At 38.2% G+C, this 27,443-nt stretch overlaps 3 protein-coding genes across 8 annotated transcripts in view; 2 read left to right on the forward strand and 1 right to left on the reverse strand.

Annotated features, from left to right (window-relative positions):
- Positions 1-20,576, forward strand: part of LOC122079640 (alpha-glucan water dikinase, chloroplastic-like) — a 28,994-nt gene extending 8,418 nt beyond the window's left edge. For both annotated transcript variants that reach the window (XM_042646265.1, XM_042646266.1), the window contains 27 exons: positions 591-815; positions 982-1,320; positions 1,415-1,522; positions 1,641-1,739; positions 1,853-1,993; positions 2,115-2,203; positions 4,654-4,788; positions 5,087-5,249; positions 5,411-5,500; positions 5,578-5,763; positions 6,179-6,241; positions 6,319-6,381; positions 6,484-6,543; positions 6,619-6,771; positions 6,903-6,986; positions 12,999-13,175; positions 13,263-13,369; positions 13,610-13,823; positions 13,951-14,054; positions 14,277-14,415; positions 14,760-14,885; positions 15,328-15,438; positions 17,359-17,457; positions 18,631-18,804; positions 18,908-19,000; positions 19,102-19,217; positions 20,117-20,576. In XM_042646265.1, coding sequence (XP_042502199.1) covers positions 591-815; positions 982-1,320; positions 1,415-1,522; positions 1,641-1,739; positions 1,853-1,993; positions 2,115-2,203; positions 4,654-4,788; positions 5,087-5,249; positions 5,411-5,500; positions 5,578-5,763; positions 6,179-6,241; positions 6,319-6,381; positions 6,484-6,543; positions 6,619-6,771; positions 6,903-6,986; positions 12,999-13,175; positions 13,263-13,369; positions 13,610-13,823; positions 13,951-14,054; positions 14,277-14,415; positions 14,760-14,885; positions 15,328-15,438; positions 17,359-17,457; positions 18,631-18,804; positions 18,908-19,000; positions 19,102-19,217; positions 20,117-20,321 — 3,663 coding nt within the window. In that variant the 3' untranslated portion in view covers positions 20,322-20,576. The remainder of the gene's footprint in view (positions 1-590; positions 816-981; positions 1,321-1,414; positions 1,523-1,640; positions 1,740-1,852; positions 1,994-2,114; positions 2,204-4,653; positions 4,789-5,086; positions 5,250-5,410; positions 5,501-5,577; positions 5,764-6,178; positions 6,242-6,318; positions 6,382-6,483; positions 6,544-6,618; positions 6,772-6,902; positions 6,987-12,998; positions 13,176-13,262; positions 13,370-13,609; positions 13,824-13,950; positions 14,055-14,276; positions 14,416-14,759; positions 14,886-15,327; positions 15,439-17,358; positions 17,458-18,630; positions 18,805-18,907; positions 19,001-19,101; positions 19,218-20,116) is intronic.
- Positions 20,577-21,448: 872 nt separating this feature from the next.
- Positions 21,449-24,288, forward strand: LOC122079976 (chaperone protein dnaJ C76, chloroplastic-like). 3 transcript variants are annotated; one of them, XM_042646798.1, is made up of 6 exons: positions 21,449-21,644; positions 21,778-21,952; positions 22,785-22,971; positions 23,142-23,248; positions 23,484-23,691; positions 23,873-24,288. In XM_042646798.1, exons 1-6 carry the CDS (start codon positions 21,556-21,558, stop codon positions 24,001-24,003), a joined length of 897 nt encoding a protein of 298 aa, XP_042502732.1. In that variant the 5' UTR covers positions 21,449-21,555; the 3' UTR covers positions 24,004-24,288. The 3 variants fall into 3 exon arrangements, with proteins under 3 accessions (XP_042502732.1, XP_042502733.1, XP_042502734.1); XM_042646799.1 differs by having other exon boundaries at positions 21,492-21,644; positions 21,743-21,952; XM_042646800.1 differs by having other exon boundaries at positions 21,510-21,644; positions 21,754-21,952.
- Positions 23,244-27,341, reverse strand: LOC122079977 (sirohydrochlorin ferrochelatase, chloroplastic). Of its 3 annotated transcripts, XR_006140572.1 has the most exons (7): positions 27,036-27,341; positions 26,594-26,811; positions 26,374-26,435; positions 25,200-25,310; positions 24,983-25,075; positions 24,712-24,894; positions 23,244-23,654 (listed from the first exon to the last, which is right to left on the reverse strand). XR_006140572.1 is itself a non-coding variant. In XM_042646802.1 (6 exons), exons 1-6 carry the CDS (start codon positions 27,074-27,076, stop codon positions 24,793-24,795), a joined length of 507 nt encoding a protein of 168 aa, XP_042502736.1. In that variant the 5' UTR covers positions 27,077-27,340; the 3' UTR covers positions 24,553-24,792. The 3 variants fall into 3 exon arrangements, 2 of the variants coding, with proteins under 2 accessions (XP_042502736.1, XP_042502735.1); XM_042646802.1 differs by lacking the exon at positions 23,244-23,654 and having other exon boundaries at positions 24,553-24,894; positions 26,594-26,691; positions 27,036-27,340; XM_042646801.1 differs by lacking the exon at positions 23,244-23,654 and having other exon boundaries at positions 24,553-24,894; positions 27,036-27,340.
- Positions 27,342-27,443: the final 102 nt, after the last annotated feature.

Genomic DNA, 27,443 nt, shown 5'->3' on the forward strand with positions numbered 1-27,443 from the left:
AAAAAAAAAAAAAAGGATGAGGAAAAGGAAGTAGTTTTAAAATTCCATGGAAAAAGCTTTGTATTTTTCAGCCATGGAATTAAACATGATATCTTGAAGATCCCAGAATCTCATAAATAATTTTCTTTCTACCAGTTCATGTCTATATAACCATTAAAGAAATGGCTACTTATTGTTTTTCGTTTTTTTCTTGCAAAATCTTAGATCACAATTTTTTTTGGATCTAATTTTCTCTAAAAATTGAGGTTAATTAGTTCAATTTAAAAAAAAAAAGTATTAGATATGTTTGGGTAGAGGTTTGTTCAATTCCTGTGATGCAATATCATCTAAGTTGATGGGAAGTTCTTTTGAAGGGAAGTAGTAGGGTTTGACACGGAAGTTGTATAATGAAAAATCTCCTGTCAATATGACATACATTGATACTTCAGATCATAGAACATTCTTGGGCAAACATCCAATCTTTCAGTAATCACCTTTAGAAGTAGCAATAGGTGATGCTTGAAGTGGAAGATTATGGCTGAGTTGGATGATTATCTATTTATTTTCTTTAACTATTTCTGTTCATTGATAGAGAGTTATGCATGTTATAGGAGGAATATGAAGCTGCTCGGGCTGAATTACTAGATGAAATTGTCAGAGGTGCATCTGTTGAAAAAATTCGAGCAAGATTGGCAAAAAGTGATGATAAGTATGAGACAAAAGAGACCAATGTTCCTGAAAGTAAGAGAAAGATACCTGATGATCTTATACAAATACAAGCTTTTATACGGTGGGAGAAAGCAGGGAAACCCAACTATTCACCAGATGAGCAACTTGTAAGTTTAAGCTTCCTTGACTTACGGTTGGTTATTGGTTGCTGACTTGCTTCATCTTTCATTGGAGCACATATGAATTGATTTTCTTTCTTTCATGTAATTTGGAAGATGGTCCTCATACATTTGCTTGTTTGTAATCCTGACCTGCATGGTTTTTCTAAAACAGAAAGAGTTTGAAGAAGCCAGGCAAGAGCTGCTTGCTGAATTAGATAAGGGTACCTCTATTGATGAAATTCGAAAAAAAATAGTCAAGGGAGATATCCAAACTAAAGTTTCCAAGCAGTTGGGGAAGAAAAAATATTTTTCTTCTGAAAGGATTAAGCGCAAGGAAACAGACTTTATGCATCTTCTGAATAAATTTGCTCCTAAATCTGTGAAAGAAAAGGTTTCTGTTCCACCAGAGCACCCAACAGCAGTTGAGATTTTTCTGAACGCTAAGGAAAAGCAAGATGGTGGTTCCATCCTAAATAAGTCAGTTTTTAAGATTGGTGACAAGGAACTTCAGGTCAGTTATCCTATGCTTGCTAGTTTTCTTTCCTCGTCATGATAGTAGTTTTGAAATTTTATCCTTAATTGTTGGCTTCTTTTTACATTTCAAGGTTATTGTGACCAAGCCTTCTGGTCGGACAAAAATTTATCTGGCTACAGATCTCAGAGGGCCACTTACCCTTCATTGGGCTTTATCAAGAAAAGCTGGAGAGTGGGTGGTAAGGTGTTAATATCCATTAATGGTTAAAAAGTTCTGGGAGAAGGTTGATGCTAGAATCCATCATGTATTATGTAATTTGTTATATGTATTATTATTAAGGTGTGTTGCTTTCTCAGGAACCACCTCGAAGCTCAATGCCCCAAGGTTCAGTTTCACTAGATAAGGCTTGTGAAACACAATTCACAGAGAGCTATTCTGGTGAACCTCCTTGCCAGGTACCTTCCATAAATTTAGGTCTTTGTTAATGTACCTTAATATTGAAGCAATACATCTTGTCCATGGTTAGAATACTTTGTTGAAAAAAGTCATCTTCCAATCTTATTTTCAGGTGCAGTCCTTAGACATCGAGATTGGTGATGAAAATTTTGTTGGGATGCCATTTGTGCTACTATCTAGTGGTAATTGGATAAAGAATAATGGCTCTGACTTTTATATTGATTTTGGAGTTGGATCTAAAAAGGTTAAAAAGGTTGTTCTCTATTTAATTTTGTTAATATAATTTGTTGTATAAGTTCGTCTGTCATGTTTTTGGTTGTAATTCATCCTACACTGAATTCTACATTTAGTGATTAGATCTCTCTTCATGAAAGGTTGCTGGTGATGGCAAAGGTACCGCAAAGGCTTTGTTAGACAAAATAGCGGCTATGGAGAGTGAGGCCCAAAAATCTTTTATGCATAGGTGAGTAGGTTGCTCCTACACCACCCCCCCCCCCCCCAAAAAAAAAAAAAAAAAGAATAGGTTGTGGGTGGCTACATCCTATTTTCTCCTTTTCCGAGTAATCTTGGACTTGTTGGAAAGTTGGTTTTGTGCCCAATACAAAAAGTCTCATATAAAAATAAAATAATTTGACTAGTCAAATTTATTAAAGAATAAGAACATTCCTCTCAATGTTTATTTTTTATGACTTAATGTGATTTAATGTTGATTTTGATGACTTGATGTGGCTTAATGTTGATTTTGATGACTTTTTGTGGCTTAATGTTGATATTTGATGATATAAGGTATATATAAGGTATATATAGCATACTAAATAATATTAGAAAAAAGGGTAAATAAAAAATAAAAAAAAATAGGCACCTTGTCGTATAAGCACTTAGGCACCCCTCCATCGCCTTGGGTCGCCTTGACAACTATGGTTTGTATAGATTGTGCAAGTTTGTTAGATTAATGATGATCAAGTTCGTTGAGGTTGGTAGCTGACACAGAGAGTAAAGATTGGGTAACTCAGATGGTGGTGAAGAGTTCAACCTTCTCTGTAGAACACTTCAATGGCCATAATGATTTCCCCTTGTGGCAACAATGTGTGAAGAATATTCTTACACTATAGTTAAGGTTCTCAGGAAGAAGTCAGACAAGCCGGACAAGATGCTGGCAGATGAGTGGCTAAAGTTGAGGGATTTAGTGAATAAAAAGATCAAGTTGTATCTTGTGGATAACACTCTTTGTGAGGTCATCGAGTTCGAAGATCTGGAGGAAGTTTGGGAAAAAACTAGAGAACTTGTACTAGTCCAGGTCATTGACAAATCAGAGTGAATTTTTTTTTTTTTTTTTGGATGAATAGGGAGTGAAATTTGCGGTGTACTTAGATGAGTTAGACAAGATATTGATAGAGTTGCCTGCACTAGATATTAAGATCGAACAGGAGGACACGCCACTTCTCCTGTTGGCTTAATTACCTCCTTCATTTGATCACATTGTGAGTTTGTGACTACACTACTGTTTGGTAAGGATCCACTCAAACTTGACGAAGTTATTGCTTTGCTAATGAATGAGACAAGGTGGAAAAATAACTGTGAGAGGGCGTCAAAGGGGGGTAATGCTTTGGTTATAGGTGGTGGTCAAGGCAGAGGCAGATTAAATAAGAGACAGGAGGAGTTTGACAAGAATAAAGGTTGCTTCAAGTTGAAAAGTCGCAAAATAACTTGTTATTGTGGTGATAGGGAGGGTCATTTGAAGAGGAATTGTTCAAAGCGTAATGAGAATAAATAGGAGAAAGAGGATAAGAATGAGGATGGAGATAAATTATCCAATGTTGCTATCGTGGAAAAGTCCTTGTCTGATGAAGATATCTTTCTCACTATTTCATCAGGTACAAAAATTTCATATTGGATTTTAGATTATGGTTACTCATTTCATATGCGTTCAGTTAGGGATCAGTTTGCTACGTATCATCCATGTGAGGCCAGGACTGTACGGATCATCGAATTCCAATGCTTGATGGGATTGTGTGAACTTTGACTGGGGTTAGACATGTGCCAAATCTATAGAAAATTTTGATTTCACTGGGAACACTGGATTTGAGAGATTTCAGATGCTCTCTGAAGGTGAAGTTATCAGAGTTTCAAGAGGGGCCATGGTTATGATGTAAGGGAAAATTATTGATAATCTGTACAGACTTGCAGGGAGCGTTGAAATAGGTGGGGTTACCATTGGAAATCAGACAAGAAAAAAAAATGGACGATGAATGCTGCAACCAGTTCAGGTTGTGAACACATGCAGATCCGGAAAGAAATGGGTCTCTTTTGCTTTGGATTCGATGAGTGGAAGTGATCTCTCTGATCAGGTTGCAGCAGTAGGAGAGGTAAAGTCACATCACCTTATGCGTTAGTGAGCTGTGAGGGCCATCTCGGGTGGGGGTATGGGCCATGCTGGTTTGAGTGTGGGGGACACGCAAATTCAATGGGGGAGTTCGCAGAATTGACAACACTATTCTTCATGATGGCTTGATGGTTATTATATAATGTTTGACTTGTAACTTTTTGCGTTCTTTTATGCTAAAAGAGCTCTACAAAATCGTTTATTTTGAGATTTTGCAAAAACCTTGAGGTCCTTAGAGGTTGTTATGATACCTATATTGAATGTGGTGCTTCCTATGCCATCTGTAGGGAGCCATAGCCCCTTCCCTCCTTGAAACATACTCCTCTCTCTCAAATTAGTATTGAATTCAGGTTGGATTAACCTATGGAATGTACATGCTAATTTTCATTGGTTAAAGTTGATTTTATTTTAGTAACACCATTGGCCATATGACAAAAAGCTCATTGTTTGTTCATACAAAAATGTTTATCTGGAGGCTGTTATGATTGCTTTAATGTTGAAATAATTAACAGCATTCTTTTCTGTCACAGATTTAACATTGCATCGGATTTGCTAGAGTGGGCCAAAGATGCTAAGGAATTGGGTCTTGCTGGGATCTTTGTGTGGATGAGGTTTATGGCCACGAGGCAGCTCATATGGAATAAGAATTACAATGTGAAGCCACGGTAATTCTCATATGAAATCTTTGTTCGATCTACTGATGTATTAAGTTTTCTTTTCCTTTTGCCATGCTAAAAGTTATTAAAATCCTCATTCAAATGGTAAATCTCTGGACTGCATTCTTGGGCTTCTTTTCATCTCTGTTGGAACATGAAGCTACCAATCCTTGTGCAAAAAATCCTTTGTAAAATAACATTCTTGTGCTTCTTGCCATCTCTGTTGGAAAATGAGCTACATGTTCTGCAAAGCTTTGTCCCTCTACTTTTCAAGGCTAAAGCCAAAATTTGTCTTTCATCCTTGCAGTGAGATCAGTAAAGCTCAGGATAGGCTTACAGACTTGCTTCAGAATGTATACATAAGTTACCCTCAATACAGGGAGATTTTGCGGATGATCTTGTCCACTGTAGGCCGTGGAGGTGAAGGAGATGTGGGCCAGCGTATCCGAGATGAGATCCTACTCATTCAGGCAGGTGTCAACTTACCTTTAGGATGTTTCTTTCTTTTCGTGAAACTTTTACTTTTATTACCATTTAAGCATTCTTTCCATATCTTTTATTAACATTTAAGCATTCTTTCCATATTGGAAAGTTCATTTGAAAAATACAAAGAGTTGCTTGTTATCTGCAGAGAAATAATGATTGCAAAGGTGGAATGATGGAAGAATGGCATCAGAAACTGCATAATAACACAAGTCCAGATGATGTTGTAATCTGTCAGGTATTTGAAATGCAAATTATGATTACATTTTTATCAATTTTGGTTGCTGAATTCGTCTCACAAAGCATTTCCTGCAGGCACTTATTGACTATATTAAAAATGACTTCAATGTCAAAGCTTACTGGAAAACCCTGAACTCAAATGGGATAACTAAAGAGCGCCTTTTAAGTTATGATCGTGGCATACATTCTGAACCAAATTTCAGGAGAGACCAGAAGGATGGTCTTTTGCGTGATTTGGAACATTACAGGAGAACATTGAAGGTTGGTTTGAGTTTTGTAGTCGAAATTTTAACGTGTACAAAAGCTTAATATAAATGAAGGCTGCAGAGGCATCTTGCTTCAAGTATCAGGAATTAATTTAAGTGGAATCATGTTCTTAAAGGATTTTGCTTCTTTATTTTGAGAATGTATAAGGCTATGCTTTTGCTTCCTCGGAGACGGTAGAAGGGCATCGGGTGCCAGATACCATTCAGTTAAATGCTTTTGAAAACCATGTGATAGATGATAATCCACAAAATATACTCATTTCTCAATATGATCCTGTTATCTACATTTTTCACAATTATCTTCGAAAGGAACTCTGATTGTTACTTTCAACATTAATTCGGGCCTTTTATCGATTTGGTCTCCCACTCTATGTGGCATTGCGCTAATTAAGCTTCTCTGGTGAACTCAGGCAGTTCATTCAGGTGCTGATCTTGAGTCTGCCATCACTAAATGCTTGGGCTACAGGGATGAGGTAATACTGATAATTTTTGGAATTTTCTATAAAAGTTCATTTGTGTGGTACTTGATATCACTTCCTATTTCCATCAGGGCCAAGACTTTATGGTTGGGGTGCAGATAAACCCTGTACCAGGCTTGCCATCTGGATTTCCGGTAATAGTTTCACCTTATTCCTCAGAAACTTCTATTGACTTAGCCTCCTGTATCTCCAAATTGGAACTGGATCCATCTATACAATTTATGTTACTTCGACAGGAACTGCTTCGATTTGTTCTGGATCATGTTGAAGATAAAAATGTGGAACCACTTCTCGAGGTGTGTGCCAAAATGATACTGGCATTTATTTTCTTATATCTAGATTTGCAAATTTTCCCACATTCTTGCATGCAGGGTTTGCTTGAGGCTCGTGAGCAGCTCCGACCTCTGCTTCTCAAGTCTCGTGATCGTCTGAAGGATCTTTTATTTTTGGATATCGCCCTTGATTCTATGGTTAGGACAGCCACTGAGAGGGGATACGAAGAGCTGAATAATGCTGAACCAGACGTATGTCCTTTTTTTTTTTGGCATTTCTAGATTTTTATTTTTCCATTAGTAGTATCTTTTCATTTTTGGTCCCTTCTAATTTTGGTGGTTTAATCTTATATGATCTTAATTCAATATTTCATTTCTTGCAGAAACTTATGTACTTTATCAGTCTAGTTCTTGAAAACCTTGCTCTTTCATCAGATAATAATGAGGACCTGGTCTATTGCTTAAAGGTAGATAACAGCTCAATGAAGTTATCCTTATGATGCACTCATTCTTTAGAATATGAAGTTGTCTAAGTCTTGGTTGTGTGTACTTTGGCACGTTGGAGGCTGTCCGGTGTCAGTTGCTTTGTATTATAATAGTTAGCAGCCTGGTGGGATGTTAGAGTTTATGTAATAAGGGTGCTATAGGCACTATTTTTGCATGTTGTTGTCTTATATTGTATTTTTACCTTTTACCTCCCTAGGGAGGTTGTATGTAATTCTTATATCATGTTAGTAAATTAAGGGGAGAGGAATCTTTTCTCTCCTGCATTCGGTTTCACACTTCCTCCTCTCTTCTTCTCTTCTCTTCTCACATCTTACCTTCTCCTCTCTTATCTTGAATCAATCCTTGCACTACTTCTAACTTGGTATCAGAGCTTGGTTTGAGAGTCGACCAAGCTTTCATATCTCTTGGAATTCTCTTTTGAACCCTAGAAAAGTAGAGGGTTTCACTAGATGCTATACCATATAGCGCACACTCTTCGAAGATCTATTGAAGTTCTCTCATCATTTAGAAGGGTTAATGGAAGGAGTTTAAAAGTTGTGAATGCCATTTGAAGAAGCAAGAAGGCCCTTCACATATACCGCCAACCTCCCCTTGTTTTTCTGGTTTCTCCTTCATCGAGCGACATATGGGAATGAGGCTGGGCTGTTTAGAGTCGCCCAAGGGTTGGCTTTCAACCCCATATGCCCTTGGTTACTGAAGAGTTGAGTTGGTGGAGCAAAACTCATTCTCCTCCATTTGCTGTATATTTTGCCCAAAATGGTTTGTGTTTTGAGATTGGTTGTTGTTGATTTGTGTGTTACATCATTTGAGACTTATATATTGTCATGGGATGAAGCAACATCATGAAGGGTGTATGTGAGTTGATTTTCTTTAAGTTTTTTTTATGGTTGTCTACTTGCTGGAATTTTTTTCCAAGTATTTGAGAAGAAATGTTTTGGGTAGATTGTACTCCCCATTTGGGTTATCTAACCAATCTCTTAAGTTTGTTATTTCATCATGTGAGAGGTTAGTGGACCTATGGAAGCTTTGGCTGGTAGTTCGAGTGGTACCAACCCCAGTCTAGTTGCATTTGCGAATCCCACCACTCATATTCTATTGTGAAGTTGGACAGTACCAACTACTTGTACTAATCACATTTAGTGAAGTTATCCCTACAAGGTCGAGGAAAAATTAAGGTTCATTACTGGTACCATTAAGGCTCCTCATACTAGTGATCCCATATATAAAAAATTGGACATTGAGAAGTCAACTATTATGACTTGGTTGATTTTTTCTATGAAACTTGAGATTGGTGGGAGGTTTATGAGAAAGGAGATTGCCAAGGATATTTGGGATAGTGTCTCCAAGACTTTTGACCGAGTAGGTGAATCAGCCAAGGATTACCAACTCCTTCAGAAGATTATTACAATGAAGCAGGGAGACATGACTATCTTTAAGTATTATAACATTGTAATTGGACTTTGGGGGGAGTATGATCATTATTAGAATCTCCAATTGTCCAATCTTGAAGATGAAGCAAAGGCCTATAGGACTCTTGAAAAGGAGCATGTTTTGATTCTCTTTAGTGGGCTAAACTCGGATTCTGGGCCTATCCGGGTGCAAATATTGAGCATGTCACCTCTTCCATCTTTAGATGAAGTGTGTAGCTCCTTGTAAAGTGAGGAGACCGAAAGAGATTCCATGGACACATGTCCATCATTGGAAAGGTCGACACTTTCCTCTAGCTCCCATAGAGATTAGCGAATTGGAGTAAGAGGCTAAGGGCTACACCATGGAGATGACATAGATTCTTATGTGACCATTGTGGGAAACCCGGGCACACCAAGGACAAGCATTGGGTGCTTCATGGGTGCCCCTTAGACTTGCACATACTAGTATGCATGGTGGTAGTAGAGGGGGAGCTAGAGCACACACCGTCATGGCTAACACTGAGTATATGGAGTCTTCATATGAACAGTAGACAAACCACATTATTTTCACACAGGAAGACCTTGCAACCTTTCATTGGGTCATGTCACAGTTGGGAAATTCTTTAACCACCATCATACCAGCTTCTTCCTTAGCTTTGCAGGTCTTTACATCAGCTCCTTCTATTGCTCCCTCTTGGGTCATTGACTCTAGTGCCATCGATCATATGACTGATATGTCTTAGTGTTATGATTCATATTCTATCTACTTTGGGATGGATAAGGTTAGAGTTGCCAATGGTTCCCTTTCCTCCATTTCTAATAAGGGTAGTGTTCAGGCAACTACTTATATTTCCATTGATTCTATTCTTCATGATCTTAATTTTGCCACTAACCTATTATCTGTAGTCACTTTACCAAATCCTTAAATTGTTGCCACATTTTTTCCCTCTCATTTCTTTTTCAAGATTTAGTGACGAACATGATTATTGGCAGTGGGCGGGAGGAGAAAGGGCTTTACCTTCTTGAACCCCACACATCTTTTCAACTACGGCCCAATCTTATGTGTGGGTCTAGTGATCACAACATTGTTGACTTTGTGATGCTTTGTCATCCTCTTTTGATGTTATGAAAAAGCAATTGCCTCATTTTTTTTTTTTCTATTTATACTTCCCATGTATTTCGATGCGAATCTTGTTTATCTGTTAAACATTGTCATTTTTCTTATCTTTATCATGGTAATAGATTGATTGTTCCTTGCCATATTATGCATACTAATGTTTGTGGACCTTCACCCACTACCTCTTTGTTTGGCTATCATTATTTTGTCTCCTTTGTTGATGGTTGTTCCCGTACTACATAGACTTTTTTTATAAAACATAAAAGTGAGGTTTATGATGCTTTCAAGTAGTTCTATCAAATGATTTGCACTCAATCTGATACAAGAATTAAGATTTGTTCGTTTTGATAAAGGAGGGAATTTATTTTTGGTGGACTCCAACACTTATTCATTGATAATGGCATTATCCATCAGCTTGCTTATGTTGACACAAGCCAACAGAATGGGGTAGTTGAGAGGAAAAATCGCAATTTATTGGAAGTCCTAGGAGTCTACTATCTGGCATGCATCATGCATGTCGTTCAAACTTTTTGGTCTAATGACCTTATTGCTGCTTTCTTAATCAGCGTATGCCTACTAAACTTCTTGGCTCGAAATCTCATTTGGACATTTATCCACTCAAGCCTCTGCTTTTTCTCTTCCCCCAAGGTGTTTGTGTGTGTTTTCTATGTTTATGTTAACTAAACTTGACTTTAAGGCCTTCAAATGCATTTTTCTTGGGTATTCTCCCCCTACCTAAGGCTATAAGTGCTACCGTCCCACTTCTCGAAGGTTACTTCTCTCCAAAGATGTCACATTTCTTTGAATTTGTGCCTTTTTTTTACTCTCATCAACATCCTTTTCAGGGGGAGCATAATAGGATTGAAGAAGCTGTTGGTGTTACCATTTTCTTCCACCTTTGTCTATCCTCTTTTTCTTCTTGATGTGGGGAAGTATAAGGAGGTGGATGTTCTTGATGTTTTTGATCATTCAAGGGGAGTTGGTAATGAGGAGTTAATTGTTTACTAAAGAAAGGGAAAGAAGACATGCCAACATTCTTCTTTGGATTCACATCTTGAGATCCACCCTCCTTAGTCATGTAACACTTCTTCCCATCCTTTTAAGTTAGATCTTCCTATTGTTGTTCGAAAGGGAAAGAGAGTTTGTACTAATCTTATAGCCCAATTTGTTTCCTATGATGCTATCTCTCCTACAGGGTTGTGCCTTTTCTATTACTCTCCTCTGCTCCCAAAAAAAATGCTCCACTTAGTCATCTAACCTAGTATTTCCTTTGTAGGTTAATTTTATTCAGTGTTGCCCTGCTTCCAGTGCTTTGTTCGACTACCATGTCATAATGTGAACTTATCTTACTAATCAAACTTTCCATTTATTTCCATCAAAGCTACTTTAAGTTGTTTATTTGACTTTATTTTTTCTCTGATAAGCCTTTTGCGATTGCCAGTTCTGGTTGAGCTCATCATTGATCCGAACGGGATGCACCGAATTGATTGTCGGCTGGTTCCGATTCCTACTCAGGATGAGCCAAAACCATAGTGACGAACGAATTCCTCCGACCATTCTATTTTCTGATGAGTATATTTATGGCCTACTAAATGGAGATAGTTCGAGTAGGAATGACCCGGAAGATTGCATTAATCACCAACACACCACTCATTATAGATATATACAAAAGGTTTGTGTGGCTTAAGTTAAGGAAGCCTTAAGAAATATGAAAGTATGCAAGACACTAGGCCCAGATCCCAATAGAAGTGTGGAAGGCCCTAGGAGTATGCAGAGTATACTGGTTAACTAATATGTTTAAGAAGATTTTGAAAACAAGGAAAATGCCTGATTAATGGAGGAGAAGCATTGTTGTTCTGATCAACAAAATTAAAGGTGAAACAGCCTCTTCTGTGACGCAGGGGGTAAGGCTACGTACACACTTGCCCCTCCCAGACCTTGCAGTAGCAAGAGCCTCGTGCACTGGGATGCTCTTTTTTTTTCTTTTTTATATATATATATATATATATATTCAGGGTTGCAATAACTATAAAAGCATAAAATTAATGAGTCACACTATGAAACTGTGGGAGAAGGTTATCGAAGTCCGACTGAGAAGAGAGTCTTATATCTCGAAGAACCAATTTGGATTTATACTAGGTAGATTCATGACAAAAGCTATTTACCTACTGAGGAGTCTTATAGAATTATATAGAGCTAGCAAGAAGGATCTCTATATAGTCTTCATTGATTTGAAAAATGCCAATGACAGAGTCCTTAGAGACTTAATCCGACATGTTCTTGTGAAGAGAAGGGCGTCAAATAAATATGTGGATGTAATTAAAGATATGTATGAGGGTGTGGTGACTAGTGTGAGATCAGTGGGAGGTCAGGGCAAGGAATTCCCACTTACGATTGGGTTCATCAAGGATCAGCCTTAAGCCCTTATTTCTTTGCACTTATCATGTATTAGTTAACCAAGAGCATTCAAGATAAGGTCCCATGGTGTATGCTCTTTGCCGATGACATTGTTTTGGTGGATGAGACAAAAGCAGAGATTAACATTAAGTTAGAGCTATAAAGATCATCCTTGGAATCAAGAGGCTTTGGGATTACTTGATCGAAGACGAAGTATATGATGTGTAACTTTAGTCACACTAAGAGGGATAATGGCCCTATCAAATTGCCTCCTGACCTAGACCTTCCTCCACTGCTAGATTCCTGTCTCCCCTGCTTCCTGCACCCTTTTCTGGAATGGAGTGGAATTTACAAATTATCTCTTTTTTTGTTGCCCTCTCTCCTTTTCGATCTGGAAAGGGATTCCGCATAAGTATTGATTACAAATCAACCAAATTTGGATGGAGTGAAACCTCAGGAAAGCATTTTGTTATTTCTACTAGTAGTACTGATTCCCAAGGAACATCCATACTGTTGTCGCCTGGGGTCTCCCTCTCTCCTGTCTCCAGGCAATGCCTCCTTGAGGGTGTGGGCTTTTATGTATTTTATTTTTTATTTTTCTTTCTCCCCTTGGGTCTTGTATTTTTTTCTTCTCCTTTGGTATGAATTATATTATTCACACACAAAAAAAAAAAAAAAAAAAAAAGAAGAGGGATAATGACATGATGAAAACTGAGGAGAGAGATACCACAAAAACACAAAAGATTTTTGTATTTTCATCTCTTTGTCATTTCTCTTTATCATTTCCTATTTTCATTTTGGATCTCAGTTTTCCCTACTTTGTTCTGCATGGATCCTTGTAGCCAACTCTATTAAGTTGGGATAAGGCCAAGTTTGTTGTTGTATTCTATTTTCTATATGCTGTCTTGAATCTGTGCCAGAGTTCAGTATTTTCTGGAAAATGTGAATCAAAAGAATCTTTATCTGTTTGTCTGAACTCTGAACTATGATTTAGTATTCCAATTTCTTGCTCTGAACCTTATAGGCTAATTCTGTAATTGTTTTTGAAGGGATGGAATCATGCCCTGAGAATGTCAAAGAGGAGAGATGATCACTGGGCACTATTTGCAAAATCTGTCCTTGACAGGACTCGACTTGCTCTTTCAAGCAAGGCAGAGCTTTATCATCGAGTTCTGCAACCATCTGCAGAGTACCTCGGGTTGCTTCTTGGTGTTGATCAATGGGCTGTATGTGGCTAATTTTTAGTGTTACACATGCTTTTTGAGATTTGCAGCTCATGTCCTGGATTTTGCACTTACAAGAAACTCTTGCAGGTAGAAATTTTTACTGAAGAGATTATTCGTGCTGGATCAGCTGCTTCCTTGTCACAACTTCTTAGCCGACTTGACCCTGTTCTTAGGAAGACCGCCAATCTGGGAAGGTTTGTTGATAGATTTTAGTCTTTGTAATTAAAACATTAGATCCATTTTGAATCCCTAAAATACCAGACAAGTTAATTTTAGAAATTTAAGAATCAAATAGTTTCTGACACAATTTCTCGACCTCTGTCGTCAAAGAAAGAAATTTTATTGTCTAGTTTTGATAACTTGTCATAAGATACACTCATTCAGTTATACAATGTCCCATCACATTCTAATCCAATTTTAGGTGCCTGTGGCAGTTGGCAGATTATCAGCCCAGTTGAGACTGCAGGGTATGTTGTGGTCGTTGATGAACTGCTTTCTGTCCAGAATAAATCTTATGGGCAACCTACAATTTTAATAGCAAGAAGTGTAAAAGGAGAGGAAGAAATTCCAGATGGTACAGTTGCTGTGCTGACCCCTGACATGCCTGATGTCCTATCTCATGTTTCTGTGCGGGCAAGAAATAGTAAGGTAATGACCAATCATTTTGGAAAATTCAGGAACCTTTTTGCTGCCTTCTCTTACTGTTTATTGAGGTGATATTTATGAAATCAGGAACTGAGTCGAGCAGCTAAGTTTAATATTTTCATCTTGGCAGGTGTGCTTCGCTACATGTTTTGACCCCAACATTCTGTCTGACCTCCAAGCAAAAAAAGGGAAGTTGTTAAGCCTTAAACCCACTTCAGCAGATGTAGTTTATAGGTAATTGTATTTCCTTCAGATGAACGTGTTTGAGTTCTTTATTTATTATATTGGTTATTTCTAAGATAAACAGTTCCTTTCCTGCAAATGATCTTTTGGCTCAATGTGATGAATTATTTCTCCCTAGTACTCCCTATTATGTACTCCATCTTTATGTACACTTAAATGTTCTGAACAACTGACATTAATGACTAGTTCTTTTCTGTTTCCCCCAATTCACAGTGAGGTAAAGGACAGTGAACTGCTGATGACAAGCTCAACAAGTATGCAGGAAGATGGATCTTCTCCATCTTTAACTTTGGTCAGAAAGCAGTTTTGTGGTAGATATGCAATATCATCAGAGGAGTTTACAAGTGAAATGGTTAGGCTTGCAAGTCAACTTAGTATTTTTTTACTATGCTCTTTCTTCCCATCTTCCGGTCATTATGAGTTAGTAGCTTTATGTGGTCTTCTGTTATCTTTGTAGACTCCTCCTGAAGAATATCAGTAAGATCTTTCCTTGCTCTAATATCTAAGAAGATCTTTCCTTGTTCTAATATAAAAGAAAACATACTCAGAATTTTGCGGGAAATGGATTTTCTTGAGTACACAATCAGGATTCCTGTGAATTAATGTGTGAACAGAGTGCGGGATATAGCTTTAACAGCAATTCAAAATTTTCGCCTTATAATTTTGTAACCTGTATAAAGATACCAAATTTTGCAGGTTGGTGCTAAATCACGTAATATTGCCTACTTGAAAGGAAAAGTGCCAGCTTGGTTGGGAATTCCAACATCAGTTGCCCTACCTTTTGGTGTTTTTGAGAAAGTTCTGTCAGACAGTTCAAACAAGGTTTGTTAGTAACTTTTACTTCTTTTGTGCCCTTATACGTAATCATTTAACGTGTGACATTGAAATCTCTAGTTTTTCTTTCTTTTAATGGACAAATATATTCAATTATCTTCCTTATGGGAACTTCATACACTTCTTAGTATGGATATTACTTTGGATATTACTTCGCTGTTACATTCTGTTAATCCCAAGTTGACACTGAAAGGGGGGGGGGGGGAGACTATGGTCCTGGTAGAATGTTCTCAAGCATCATTTCTTTAAATGGGAAAATGATAAACTCTTTGCTCCAGTTTGACGGGAAACTTTAGTGTTAGGAAGGGAAGAGATTCATCTCTCTTGCATGAGTAATACATATGAGAAATTTCTTCCCAGTGGAGAATAAGGTTCATATAATTATGCACCTTATCTAATAAAACACTTTGGTTTTATTTACATCTTGCAGGCTGTAGCTGACACATTACAGTTCTTGAAGAAAAGGTTATCACAAGGAGAGTTCAGCGCACTTGGTGAGATCCGCAGGGCAGTTTTGCAGCTTGTAGCCCCACTTCAGTTGGTATATTCATTCTGCTTTTATTCTGAATATTTTTTTCATTTTACCTTGAACAGAGAAAGCTTTTGACAATTTGGAAAAATGAATGTATTTCTTTTCTCTTGGAAAATTGAGAGCAAGAAATTGAATGGATGCTTGTTTTCTGAGTGTCGTCTAAATTGGGACCTACCTTCTCTGAATTTCCTTATATACATTCCACCAATACCACTCAGAGCATAGGCTTAATGTTTAGCTGTAATCATGTCTATAAGGCTATAAACTGATTTTACCCTTTCACTGCATACAGTCTCAAGTTTTCATCATATTTGATTGTGTTTACTGACTCTTTGCAATTGCATTTCTGTTGTCTTTTTAAAGGAATAAAAGCCAGTCCATGTTCCCGAAAATTTCATAGTGTTCCATCCCATTCAGTGTTCCCTGTGTTTGTGCTTGAAATGCCAGTGTCTGTTGGTCTGTTCTGTCTTTTGCTAGTGCATCTCAGTTCTCAGAAACAATTTTCCTCTTTTGGGAATTTTGAGAGCCTTGAAGTCCATTTTTTCCATCTCATGAGGCCAATTTTGAATTTTATAATAGTATTTTCAGTAGATATGGTAAGCACCTCCAATCCATCTTTGCATTCTGCTTTTTGTTTGCCCAACCGTGTAACATGGCAAAGTCTTTGCATTTGTGTAGTCTAATAATGGTGTTTTGATGGATTAGACTTGGGATTGTTAGCACTATAAAATTTGTGCATCTTTTTGAATCAAGCACCATGTGACGAGGGAAGCTGAGCTACATTTTCAGATGAAGGGACAGAACTAGTGCAATACAGACATTTTGAACTAAGATGGTCTATCATTTCATATTCTACTTCTTGGTTCAGATTAACCCAACACAACTAAACTTTATCCAACCACACATGGGCTTGGCTCAGCTACATGACTGTTTTGCAATTAAGCATTACAATATGCAATAGAGTTTTAAGGTCATTTAATAACCGTTAAGATAGGAAAGATGCAAGGTGTTACAACACCCAGAAATAGAGAGAGAGATGAAGGGATGCCTTTGCATGGGGGATTTGGATTGAGCCCAAGAATAATGAACCATGTCCTGCTTTCAGATGTAATTGTTTTCTATGTTATTTATGTTCTAGTTTTTATTACTTGCTTGCAGGGCCTGTCCTGCTTGTCTTTGGGATCCATTCCCTCTTGTAGGCATGTCTAAAGGGGGTTCTCTGGGATTGCCTCTATTTGTATTTTATCTTTTTCTTTTCTTTTAATTCATCATACTTAACCTATTAAAAAAAAAAAGAACCACGTCAAACCACCCCCTTTCAGGCATAACCTAGGCTCAAGGTGGTGGCGTGCACTTGCCTAGTTTTTTATGACTTGGCCCTTGCCTAGGTGTCACCTTGATCACCTTGTAAGAGATGGTGTGCGAATGGTAAGAAAATGCAACCAAATTCTTTCTTTGTTTGCCTTGTACATCCTAAATGTTCAATATGACATTATGAGCTTCTACTCTTTGTTTAATTTACAGGTTTATGTTGTTCAACTGTAGATACAAATTTCCGTAGTTGATTCAATTTTTCTCAGTTTCTTTAATATGAGACAGTAGTCCTACTTCTGACCACTTTGTGTATACTGGCTTTGATGATATAATAAAATCACCAAGGCATACCAAGAGCCCTGTGTGAGTTACGGCTTTACAAAGAAAAAAGACATTTTTAACCTCTTACTTAAATGAGCTCTGCCATGGTTAAATGTCAAATCTTAAATGATTGGTTTCTTTTGAAATTGCTACTTCTGTTCCATGATTCTTTGCATAAGCCAATGAGAATGCAGGATATGGAATCTTTGGTGCACCCTAGTTGTATCCTTTGCCTTTTCCTAGTTACATAGATAGAAACTTTTGCAGAAACTGATGGAAGGAATGTGCTTTCAGGTTCGAGAGCTTAAGAGCAAGATGCAAAGTTCAAGGATGCCTTGGCCTGGTGACGAAGGAGAACAAAGGTGGGATCAAGCTTGGATGGCAATAAAGAAGGTAAGAATTATGAATCATGTTGGCCCTGCTTGGTTGCTAGGGAATTAAAGGGAAGGGAAGTGAATTTATTGAAACTTAAAAGAAAAAAAATTTGGAATGTACATATGCTTAAAATAGTAATGCTGTTTTATTTCAAGGAACTTTTCTAGGATGTCCATCCTGATAGACTTAGGAGGTCAACTCGAGGGTTGATGCGAATGGATCAAGACCATCAGATAGATAGAACCCTCTGTGTTGGCCACATGTCAAATTTTGGGCCCATCTCAGTGGTTCGCAGCTTCCTTATGTTAGTATCTATGGTTCGCAGCTACATTATGTTGCTATCTATGGTTCACAGCAACCTATGCTGCACTTTTATCTGTGGTTTGCAGCAACCTACGCTACTATTTTATCTGTTTTCTTTGAGAAGATTACTAGTTTCCTTCCTTGAGAAGGGCTTAGATTTTTTTCTCTACTGCTATGCTGTTGGCTGATGTGCTTATATTGGTGTTGTGACTGGAAGGAGTTTTCCCTTAGGTTCTGTTATTTCTGGCAACTGGCTTCTACAATGGTTACATCTGTTCAAGTTGGGTTTTGCTGGTTGTCTGTCCTTCTTGTTCCAAGCTAGAGCCTAGGATATATAAGCTCTAGCTTGAGGGGGAATGTAGAAATTCTAGTCATGGTGATGTTTAATAGCCTTGGTGATCCTTAACAGCACGTGGTGCTTTTTATTATTTATGATGATACATTGTGTTTTTTATTGTTCATAAAGATGTTTAAGCCATGTAGCTTAGTGGTAGTATCATGGGTACCTAAGTTGTACTCGATCATGACTAAGTAGTAAGTAGTCATTCTTTATTTAATATATATGCCCTGCTCGCAGTACAAAAGATGCACAACCAAGAGCTAGGTTTCTTCTAGTTCTCCCTTCTCTCTCTCTTCCCTTCTTCTTTACTGATCCTGGTTATCGAGATATAGTTTTGTCACAATAGGTTTTCTGGTACCCTTATGTTACAGACTGGTTGTAATTGATATCAAGTGTCATCAACATAGCTATGGTTGCAGTTTGCTGCAATATTCAGCACTGCTACAACCTGTTTAGGCATGTGCACAGATCCACACACAGGATATTTTGAAATTCTGGTTATTGCAAATTTGAAACTTCTTGACATTCTCTTGCCCATCTCACTCCAGGTCTGGTCTTCAAAATGGAATGAAAGAGCATACTTCAGCACTAGGAAAGTGAACCTAGATCATGATTATCTTTGCATGGCTGTCCTGGTTCAAGAAATAATTAGTGCCGATTATGCATTTGTTATCCACACCTCGAACCCTTCATCTGGAGACTCATCAGAGATATATGCTGAGGTAATACATTTGCTCCACTGTGCTAGGACAATGAATCTGTATTTACTTCTATTTTGCTTTTCTTATGTTGGTCATTTATCTATATTTGTATCAACCTGACTAGGTGGTGAAAGGACTGGGAGAAACTCTTGTTGGTGCTTATCCTGGTCGTGCTCTAAGCTTTGTCTGTAAAAAAAGTGACCTCAACTCACCAAAGGTGAGTATTTATGGTAGCAAATGGAGTAATGTCTCATAAAGCACATTTTGAGAACTGAATTTTGCATTTTCTTAATGCTCATATCTTTTCTTCATTTTCAGCTATTGGGTTACCCGAGCAAACCCATTGGCCTCTTTATAAGACGATCAATTATTTTCCGGTCCGATTCCAATGGTGAAGATCTAGAAGGTTATGCAGGTGCGGGCCTGTATGATAGGTAAGATTTTAACTATCACTCTTATATTGATGACTAAATTCTTAAAAACTTGAGAGCAAGAAAAAGAGAAAACTCAAAGCATAACTAATGTTTCTTAAGCTTTGCCAAGTAACAGTAAATATACCTATAGAAATTTTCCATAATACTAATCAGTAAGACACCTCCAAAGTATTCTATTTATAAGATTTCGAAACAACACAGCCAAGAATTTTCATGGTACGGTGAGACACAACACTTGACTAGTTTGCACTGGTGTGCAGGATGACCAAATCATGTGTTGGATGTTACTAGTCATTATGTATGGAATTTAGGGTGATTAGGCACAGGCATTTCCCTGGTAAAGTAAAATATCATTTTTCACCAATTTCCATTTGGGCCAGTTTGATGGGTGAAGTGTTGATTCATTGGGCCTATTTTGGTTATCTCATGCCCCAATCTTCAGTATCTGGACGACCATAGCCATCTGATTGGTGTATTCCTCTTGGATATGCTACACTTGGTCCAGCCCAAAAGAATGTGCGACATGGATCAGTTACTAGCAATAGCAGTGCTGATTCACTTCTAAGCTGGACATTAGACGGGTCACTGGTTCTCCACCTCTTTTTCTAAGAATTGCTTACAATAAAGACTTGAAACTTCCAAAAAAGAGGGATGTCCTTACGACATAAATATAACTTCTCTTTCTCTACAAATTCTCTCTATATGTATAATACTCAGCAGACATCATATAAAACATCTCTACCTCTCTCCAGAAGGTGGCCTTCTAATATGCAGGTCTGCTGTATATGATTGCTTGCTTAGGGATGTTCCTAGAAATCTCTAGTTATACCATCAATTTTTCATCCATATGTTCATCTTTTAAATTTTTGTTCTTATGGTAACGGAGATTTTTATATTAGTGTTCCAATGGACGAAGAAGAGGAGGTTGTGCTTGATTACTCTTCTGACTCACTGATCACTGATGGCAACTTCCGCCATTCAATCCTGTCGAGCATTGCACGTGCAGGAACCACAATTGAAGAGCTGTATAGGTCCCCACAAGACATTGAAGGTGTGGTGAGAGATGGGAAGATATATGTCGTTCAGACAAGACCGCAGATGTGATGAAGAGTTCTACATTGTAGTTGTCGTTATATGTTCAGTAAGGATGTATTGTCAAAAGATATAGGAGGAAGGGAAAGTTAGGTGGAAATATACGTATATACATCAGCAACCACGAATATGTTGGATTGCTAGGTCACAAGGATCGGTATGTGATTCTAAAATCTAGTAAATGGTAGTCTCTTGTTGTTATGTGAAAAATAGAATCTATAGTTATATCACTCCTCCATACTGGAGCAATCAAAAGCTTTTGATGAATATGGCCATGTTACCTCAAAAGATTTTTTTGCTAGTAGAGATCAAGTAGATTACACAGTCATGGTGATCAAAAATTTTTTAAATATTTTGGTTTCAATCGAATTTGAAACGGATTTATCTAAATTGAAATGTCGAAATGGTTTGAAATTCATGAAATTGACTGAAATGGATTAAAATTTTACAGAAACATTTCGGATTTAACAGAAATCAAAATGGTCGAAATCTGAAATTTCAAACCTTAGAAAGACAATGTGGACTGAAAGTGGTGGGAGATTGGGTCAGAAAAGGATCGGGTTCCTTTGTAGCGCATCATCCAACGGCTAGGAATATTCAAACATGCAACCCAAGGTGTTCTTGATCTTTGGATCTACACTACACGTTGATGTGCACTACAAAGGATCTCAACCATGGATTTAGAGCATGTTATTGGAATGAGTATCCGTTATCCCCAAAACCATTACCGTATCATAATGGATCAATATCAGATCGCCCATATCGGATCGAAATACCCGTATTTTATCTTAAGAAAATTATTTTTTTTACTCTTCCTTTGGTCCATATTATTCAACTGATGTGATTATTGCCAGATATTGGGATCGAACACTTGCCAAACTGATATGTATCTGGTGATCTGATACCAATACTAAGAACCATGATCACAACCCGTCAAAAAATGGCCCAACCGGTTCACCCCACGTGTGGTTTTCAAACCAGATATCCAGGCAGGCAAATATCCAAAGCCACCTGACTAGAAAAATATCTACAGGCTTGATATTGACAGAATACTTGAAGTTAGCCGCTTGTCTGCTATTGCTAACTTGGGTCCACATTTCCCAACTCCTTGAAGGCATGAATGAATCAAGTTATCACAATTGTCCAAAAGCTATTTGAATCACCTCCAACCATTTAGGATTTAGCCTTCACTGATTTCATTCTCAATTATCAGGGTACAGGCAAGAACAGAACTTGAAGAAGAACAATGTTCTCTACAACTCCAAATCATCTCCTCTCCATACCAAAATCTCCCGGATCTCATCATCACCCCAGTCTTGAAAAGCCCAGTCCAAGGTAATCACAAAATTCCTTCTAGATTACAGATAGGCTAAACAAAAATCCTTCTTCAAAGTTGTTTTGATCCCTTTGTGATATGATCTTCGATTTAATAGATGTCTGACAGTGATAGTTGTTTTTAATTTTTGAGATGGAGGAAGAAGTCAACCATAATCAGATGCAGCTATAGAAAGAAAGGTGAGGATGGGAAGATGGTGGATTACTATAAGTTGCTTGGTGTTTCTGTTGATTCAAATCCACAAGAAATCAAGGAAGCTTATAGGAAATTGCAAAAGAAACATCACCCTGACATTGCAGGCCAAAGGGTCAGTTATCTTTCTGGACTTTTGGTCTGCTTCCCTTCTACTATTTATTTCTTCTTCTTATGTTGAACTTTGTATTTGAATGATGTGAATAGGAGGAAATATTACCCTCTACAGACCCACCTGAACAAACAAAGACAACCTAAGAATCTGGATCTGGACTCGGTCCCGGCCAATTCCAATCTAATCTTTGGAATTAGTTAGGATCGGTGAGAAATTTGGCTGGAATTAACCAAAACATGCCCTAACCCTACTTTCCGTACAAGAATCGAACGAGACGAATCGGCCAGAATCCAGCTGATCTGATCCCGATTCTTGAAAACCCTGGTCTCAGCAGTCCAAACTCCAAACACCTGTTACCAATGAATCTTAGAAATGTTTCTGGATGGTATATAGATGAGTCTGGATCCTATGCGGTGAGCGGTGAGGTGCAGTGAGTCTAATGACCATCCAATCGAACAGTTATTCTTTGCACTCAGTGGTGCGATGAGCATTGGGAGGATGTTTTCACCCATCCAATGGCTGCTCACAGTAGAGGATCCGGGCAGTAATGGAGTCTGGATCCTCTATGGTGAGCGATGAGTGCCAGTCAGTATGCATCCCCTACTGTTTGATGCTCACTGCCGGTCACTGTCTCACCGCAAAGGATCTAGGTGCATAATAATGGCAGTGAGATCATGGGATTTCCTTCTCCCACGAAAGAGGAAAACTTCCTACTTTCCAATCACCGCTTTAGGATCTAACAAAACCATTAGAATTCTAGCTTGTTTATCCGCTCTTTCTTATTGGTGGAAGTGTGTTATGGAGTTCTTAATGATGGTTATCCTTATTTCAGGGTCATGAATATACCATAATGCTGAACGAAGCCTATCATGTGTTAATGACAGAAGATAACAGGAGAAATTATAATGCTTCTATTGGCAGAGCAGGACTTGGAAGAGACTTTTCTGGCGTAGGATACAGCTCTTGGAAGGGTCCCTTGAGATCTCAGGCTCTTTTTGTTGATGAAAATGCTTGCATAGGTCATTATTCTTCTTCCTCCACTCCAGAGTTTTACTGATGTAGTGTTATCTTTTCTCTATCCCCCTCAGGTTCCCACATTTTAATTTGAAGGATCACTCACAGCCACCCACCAAACCATGTAGTTTATTCAATAGGATCTGTATCATTTCTTAGTCTGAAATGGCTGCAGGCTGTAGAGAATGTGTGCACCATGCAGGTAACACATTCATGATGGACGACGCTCTCGGATGTGCGCGTGTCAGAGTTCAGTTCGGAGATGAAGACAAACAGATTGAGGTAAAAAATTTAGGGTGAAGGAACTTACAAACCTCATAGTCCATAGATTCCATATAGGAAGTTGGATCCCCCAATTCAATATTATTGCTTACTACCCTCTCAGATGTCTATGGCAATAAAACTTAAACAGATAAGAAAGGTAAAGAAAGTAAGAGTTGGCATATGTATGCATGCTACTGTCCATGATTTCATATTAACATTATCATAAGGAAGATGATGGAAGCAGCGATGACAGGTATCGCTTGATTCATGCCCTGTAAACTGCATCCATTGGGTGGATAGAGAAGAGTTGCCAGTGCTTGAATTCCTTATCCGTCCTCAACCAAAAGAAGCATATGGTGTCTTTAGCGGCGGGTGGGAAAGACCCTCAAATGTGTTTGCTGCAGCCAAGTTCTTCAATAAGCAACTGAAACAGCAGAATCATCATCATAATCAGAGAAGAGGTACAAACTGTTAGTTGTTACTCTCTCTGTGTGTGGGTGGGTGTGTCCGCGCGCGTGTGTGTGCTTGTTAAAGTGGTTGTCCAAAAATTAGAAAACACTCCCCTACATTTTCTGTCTACCATTCCTAAACCTGTGACTTACAGATGATTTGTTTTATGCATCACTGGTGTGGGAATTGCAGCACAAGGGCCTGCTGACGAAGAGACCACAGCCCAGGTGAAGGCTAGAGCTATGGCAAGTATCAAGTTAAAGATGGATCAACTTTCAAGACTTGGGTCTTGGATGAGAGACCTCTTTGGGTATAGCAGATGAAATCAAAGGCAAAATTGCAGGTTATGGAAGCCCATAGACAAGTGATTAGAATTGGATAGCCACCAGAAAATGCAAGCTGTTTTCTCATTTACAAGGGATACATGAAAGATATATATATATAGCACACACAGAAAGAAAGGTTGATGGAGGCCATTTACATGTTACATACTTACATCCCCTATATGTACACATAATGTCCATTTGTACAGATATCCTAGACCAAGTTTCTAATTCAAGTTATATTTGTTCATGATCTGGTTGATATAAATATACCTCTTTCTTTTAGCTTCAACCTCCCTAAATAACATGAGGTTCATAGATGTATACAAACTGATTAACATGCACTTCACTGCTTGAGACATTAAAAAAGGCCACACAAGCAACATGCATTGGGTAAAACAGGCAAGATAGAGAGTAATATGCCTCACAGGGGCATTCTAACATCCAATCACACAACTAGAGAGTGGATTAATTTTGATTTTAAAACACTTTAAAAACTTATGGCTCAAAAGATTTAAAATAAGGATAACTTGAATTTAAGCTGTGTTATGCGCAATAATAATTCAATAATATTATAAATCTAAAAGAAAACAGCAGTTCAGGTCTTGAGCGTATTCAAATATTGAGTCAACTTTCTACACTATGCTGGCATTGATTCTCAGATCTAATTCTAAAGCCCCACACAATCCTTCCCTTGAAGACCATTACCAGAAACTGTTACATTGGACCACCTCATAAGTCAAACTTGATGATGAAGTGAATGGAGCATGCCAAGCAAATAATGAATAGCTAAAAGAGACGACATCTGCCTGTTCCAGAACAAGATGCACACTCATCGGCATCCCCTGCTACATGGCTCAAGCAGTGCTTGATTCTGTCATTCACAACATCCTGCAAAACCAAAAATTCCAAGCATTTCAAAGACTATAGAAACCACACGGATATCATATTTCTTACTTGCTCATGAGAAACCCAATACCACAATTAACTCGTGCAGTCCAAGAGGTGCAGTTACGATATACGAGATGCATGAGTGCTCCTTTGCAGCTTCAGCTGTTAAGGCCGGGATATCCTAAAATAAAAAATAGGTTGTGAAAATATTCCTCAACAATTACTCCATCTTCATCTGTAAAGAGAGCATAGCCTAGATGTGGTTCACCCACTACAATTTATGAGATTAGAGCCTTGGAGTGCACCTCGTACCAATGCCGCCCTGGGAAGAGAAAATAAGGACTAACAATTACACGATGTGCCCCTTGTTGCACACATAAATTGAATGCATCCTTGATTGATGGCTCAGCCAACTCCTGGTTAAATTAACAAGATACTGAAAGATAAGGGTCAGGTTTCCAGAACACCAAATACTCAAACCACAAATATACTACCAAAGATAAATGTCCCAAGTCAGCATCACCAAATGAAAAAAAATAAATAAATAAAAAATGAGAAATCTATCCCCATCTTAAACTGAAAAAACAAGGATCATCATATCATATAATAATTTGATAACAAAGCACAGCATTCTTCTACTTTTTTACTTTAGACAATCGACATAATATTTAGACCTGATGACTTCAGCTTTCAGAAATTGGATGAAAGGTCAACATGAGGTAAATCTTATGCTCAGTTACAGTTCAGTCTGCTATAAGCACTTCATTTGAAATAGTTACTTCATTGCTTAGTTGGGTCAACAAATAGACGAAGATAATGATTTCGATTATTCAACATTTAAAGTATCATGCTACAATTGGGGCTTCCAGCCTGAGTTTCTTAGGGAATGCATCATTGAAAAACAAGAGAAAAGGAAAATCAAAAGGAAACATCATTGTAAAAGAAAAAGAAAATCAAACCAATTTAGTGTTTCCCAAATTGGAAAAATGGAGCAACAAAAGATTACAGTTTCTGAAACCCCAGTGACAGTATGCTTTCTGACAATCTTAAAGCATAGCCTAGTAATCTCACTTGGTTACAAGATGTGGCAAGAAGTGGGACTTGTTTAGCAATGACCAACTTTTCTGGAGAGGCAAAAGTGTCAACCATTCTAGCATGAGACCTAAGCATGCTTAGGGATGCTGGAAATTCAGCATAAGAGGACACACACATACAGAATTTTTTATATAATTAAACTTCAAAACCACCACTACCTTCTTCGGCCCAAAACCAAAGCACTCGTTGAGACTGAATTTAAGTGGCATTTTCGGCTTATTATGTGCATTACCAAAAAAAAAAAAAGTGCATGTTTTATCTATTCACATCAGTTTTCTGTTCACCCTCTATATCTGTTTAGATCAGCATCATTGCAATTCAAGTCAATGAAAACAAAAATTTACAAATATATAGAAGATTGAGTAAGCAAGAGAGAAATCTAACCATATGAGCAGGTTCCACAATTGGGTATCCAGTTCTCTCTCTAAACATGGCTACAAACTCATCTGCAATTCAAGAAGATGGAAACTCTCAGTTCCATAAATAATGGCCTGAAAATATCCAAACCAAATATACAAAACGATATTCAATCATTGAAATAAGGAATAAAAGGTAAAGCATGAGAACAAAGAATAAGAATCGGAGAGAGAGAGAGTAAACATACTTAGCATGAGGTTGGATTCTTGGCGCCGGGAGCCATGGTCAACAATGATCACACCATCTCTGTCGCCTAAACCGTGCACTTCCCGTCGAGACCCATCACTGTTAGCAGTCAAACAGAAGTTTTTGGACCAAAGTCTGCGTTTTTCTGAATTTTGCTGTAATTTTACGAATTTGGGAAAAACCCATCGAGGGTTTTCCACAGTTCCTCTAACTGAAATTCTTTGATTGCCAAATGAACAAGTAAAGGAACTAAATTAAATACAGTACAGCAGAGAAAAACGGAAAACACGGTTTAAAGAAACATATATCTTATTAACATGGAGGTCTGGAGGTCTGGAGGTTGGGAATGGGCAAGTATGGAAATTTGGGAAATTCAGTTCCTACAAAGGAAAGGGGCAAGAGGAAAGGTGAAAAAGGAGAAGACATGGAGAGAAGTAAAATACCTGGAAATGGTAGACTGAGATGGAAATGAAGATGAATCCATTGACACCTTTGGATTGGAGCAGATGAATCCGAATAGAGCCTCCACTCCTCGCGCAGACGCGGATGGAATTAACAATACTTTCCGCGATTAACACCTTTGGAACTAACGGTTGCCTGGGTCGTATCCGACGCTAGTTGACTCGGATCACGATAATCTCCACCTACGGTCCAACTCGTCCTGGCTCAACCTCACTTGGACCACTTGATGCGGTTTCTTCACCGAACCGCATGTTCCAGCCAATGATGCTGAAAAAGATCCTTGGCAACGCCGGAAGGTACCCAGCGCGCATCCAGCATGTTCGTTGGGAACAGGTGTAAGTCGCCAGAAAGAGATCCTCTCAAGCGCTCTAGTCTCTCCAGCGCACATC

The sequence above is a fragment of the Macadamia integrifolia genome, chromosome 5 (assembly GCF_013358625.1).
Source record: "Macadamia integrifolia cultivar HAES 741 chromosome 5, SCU_Mint_v3, whole genome shotgun sequence".
In the NCBI taxonomy this organism is placed as follows: domain Eukaryota; kingdom Viridiplantae; phylum Streptophyta; class Magnoliopsida; order Proteales; family Proteaceae; genus Macadamia; species Macadamia integrifolia.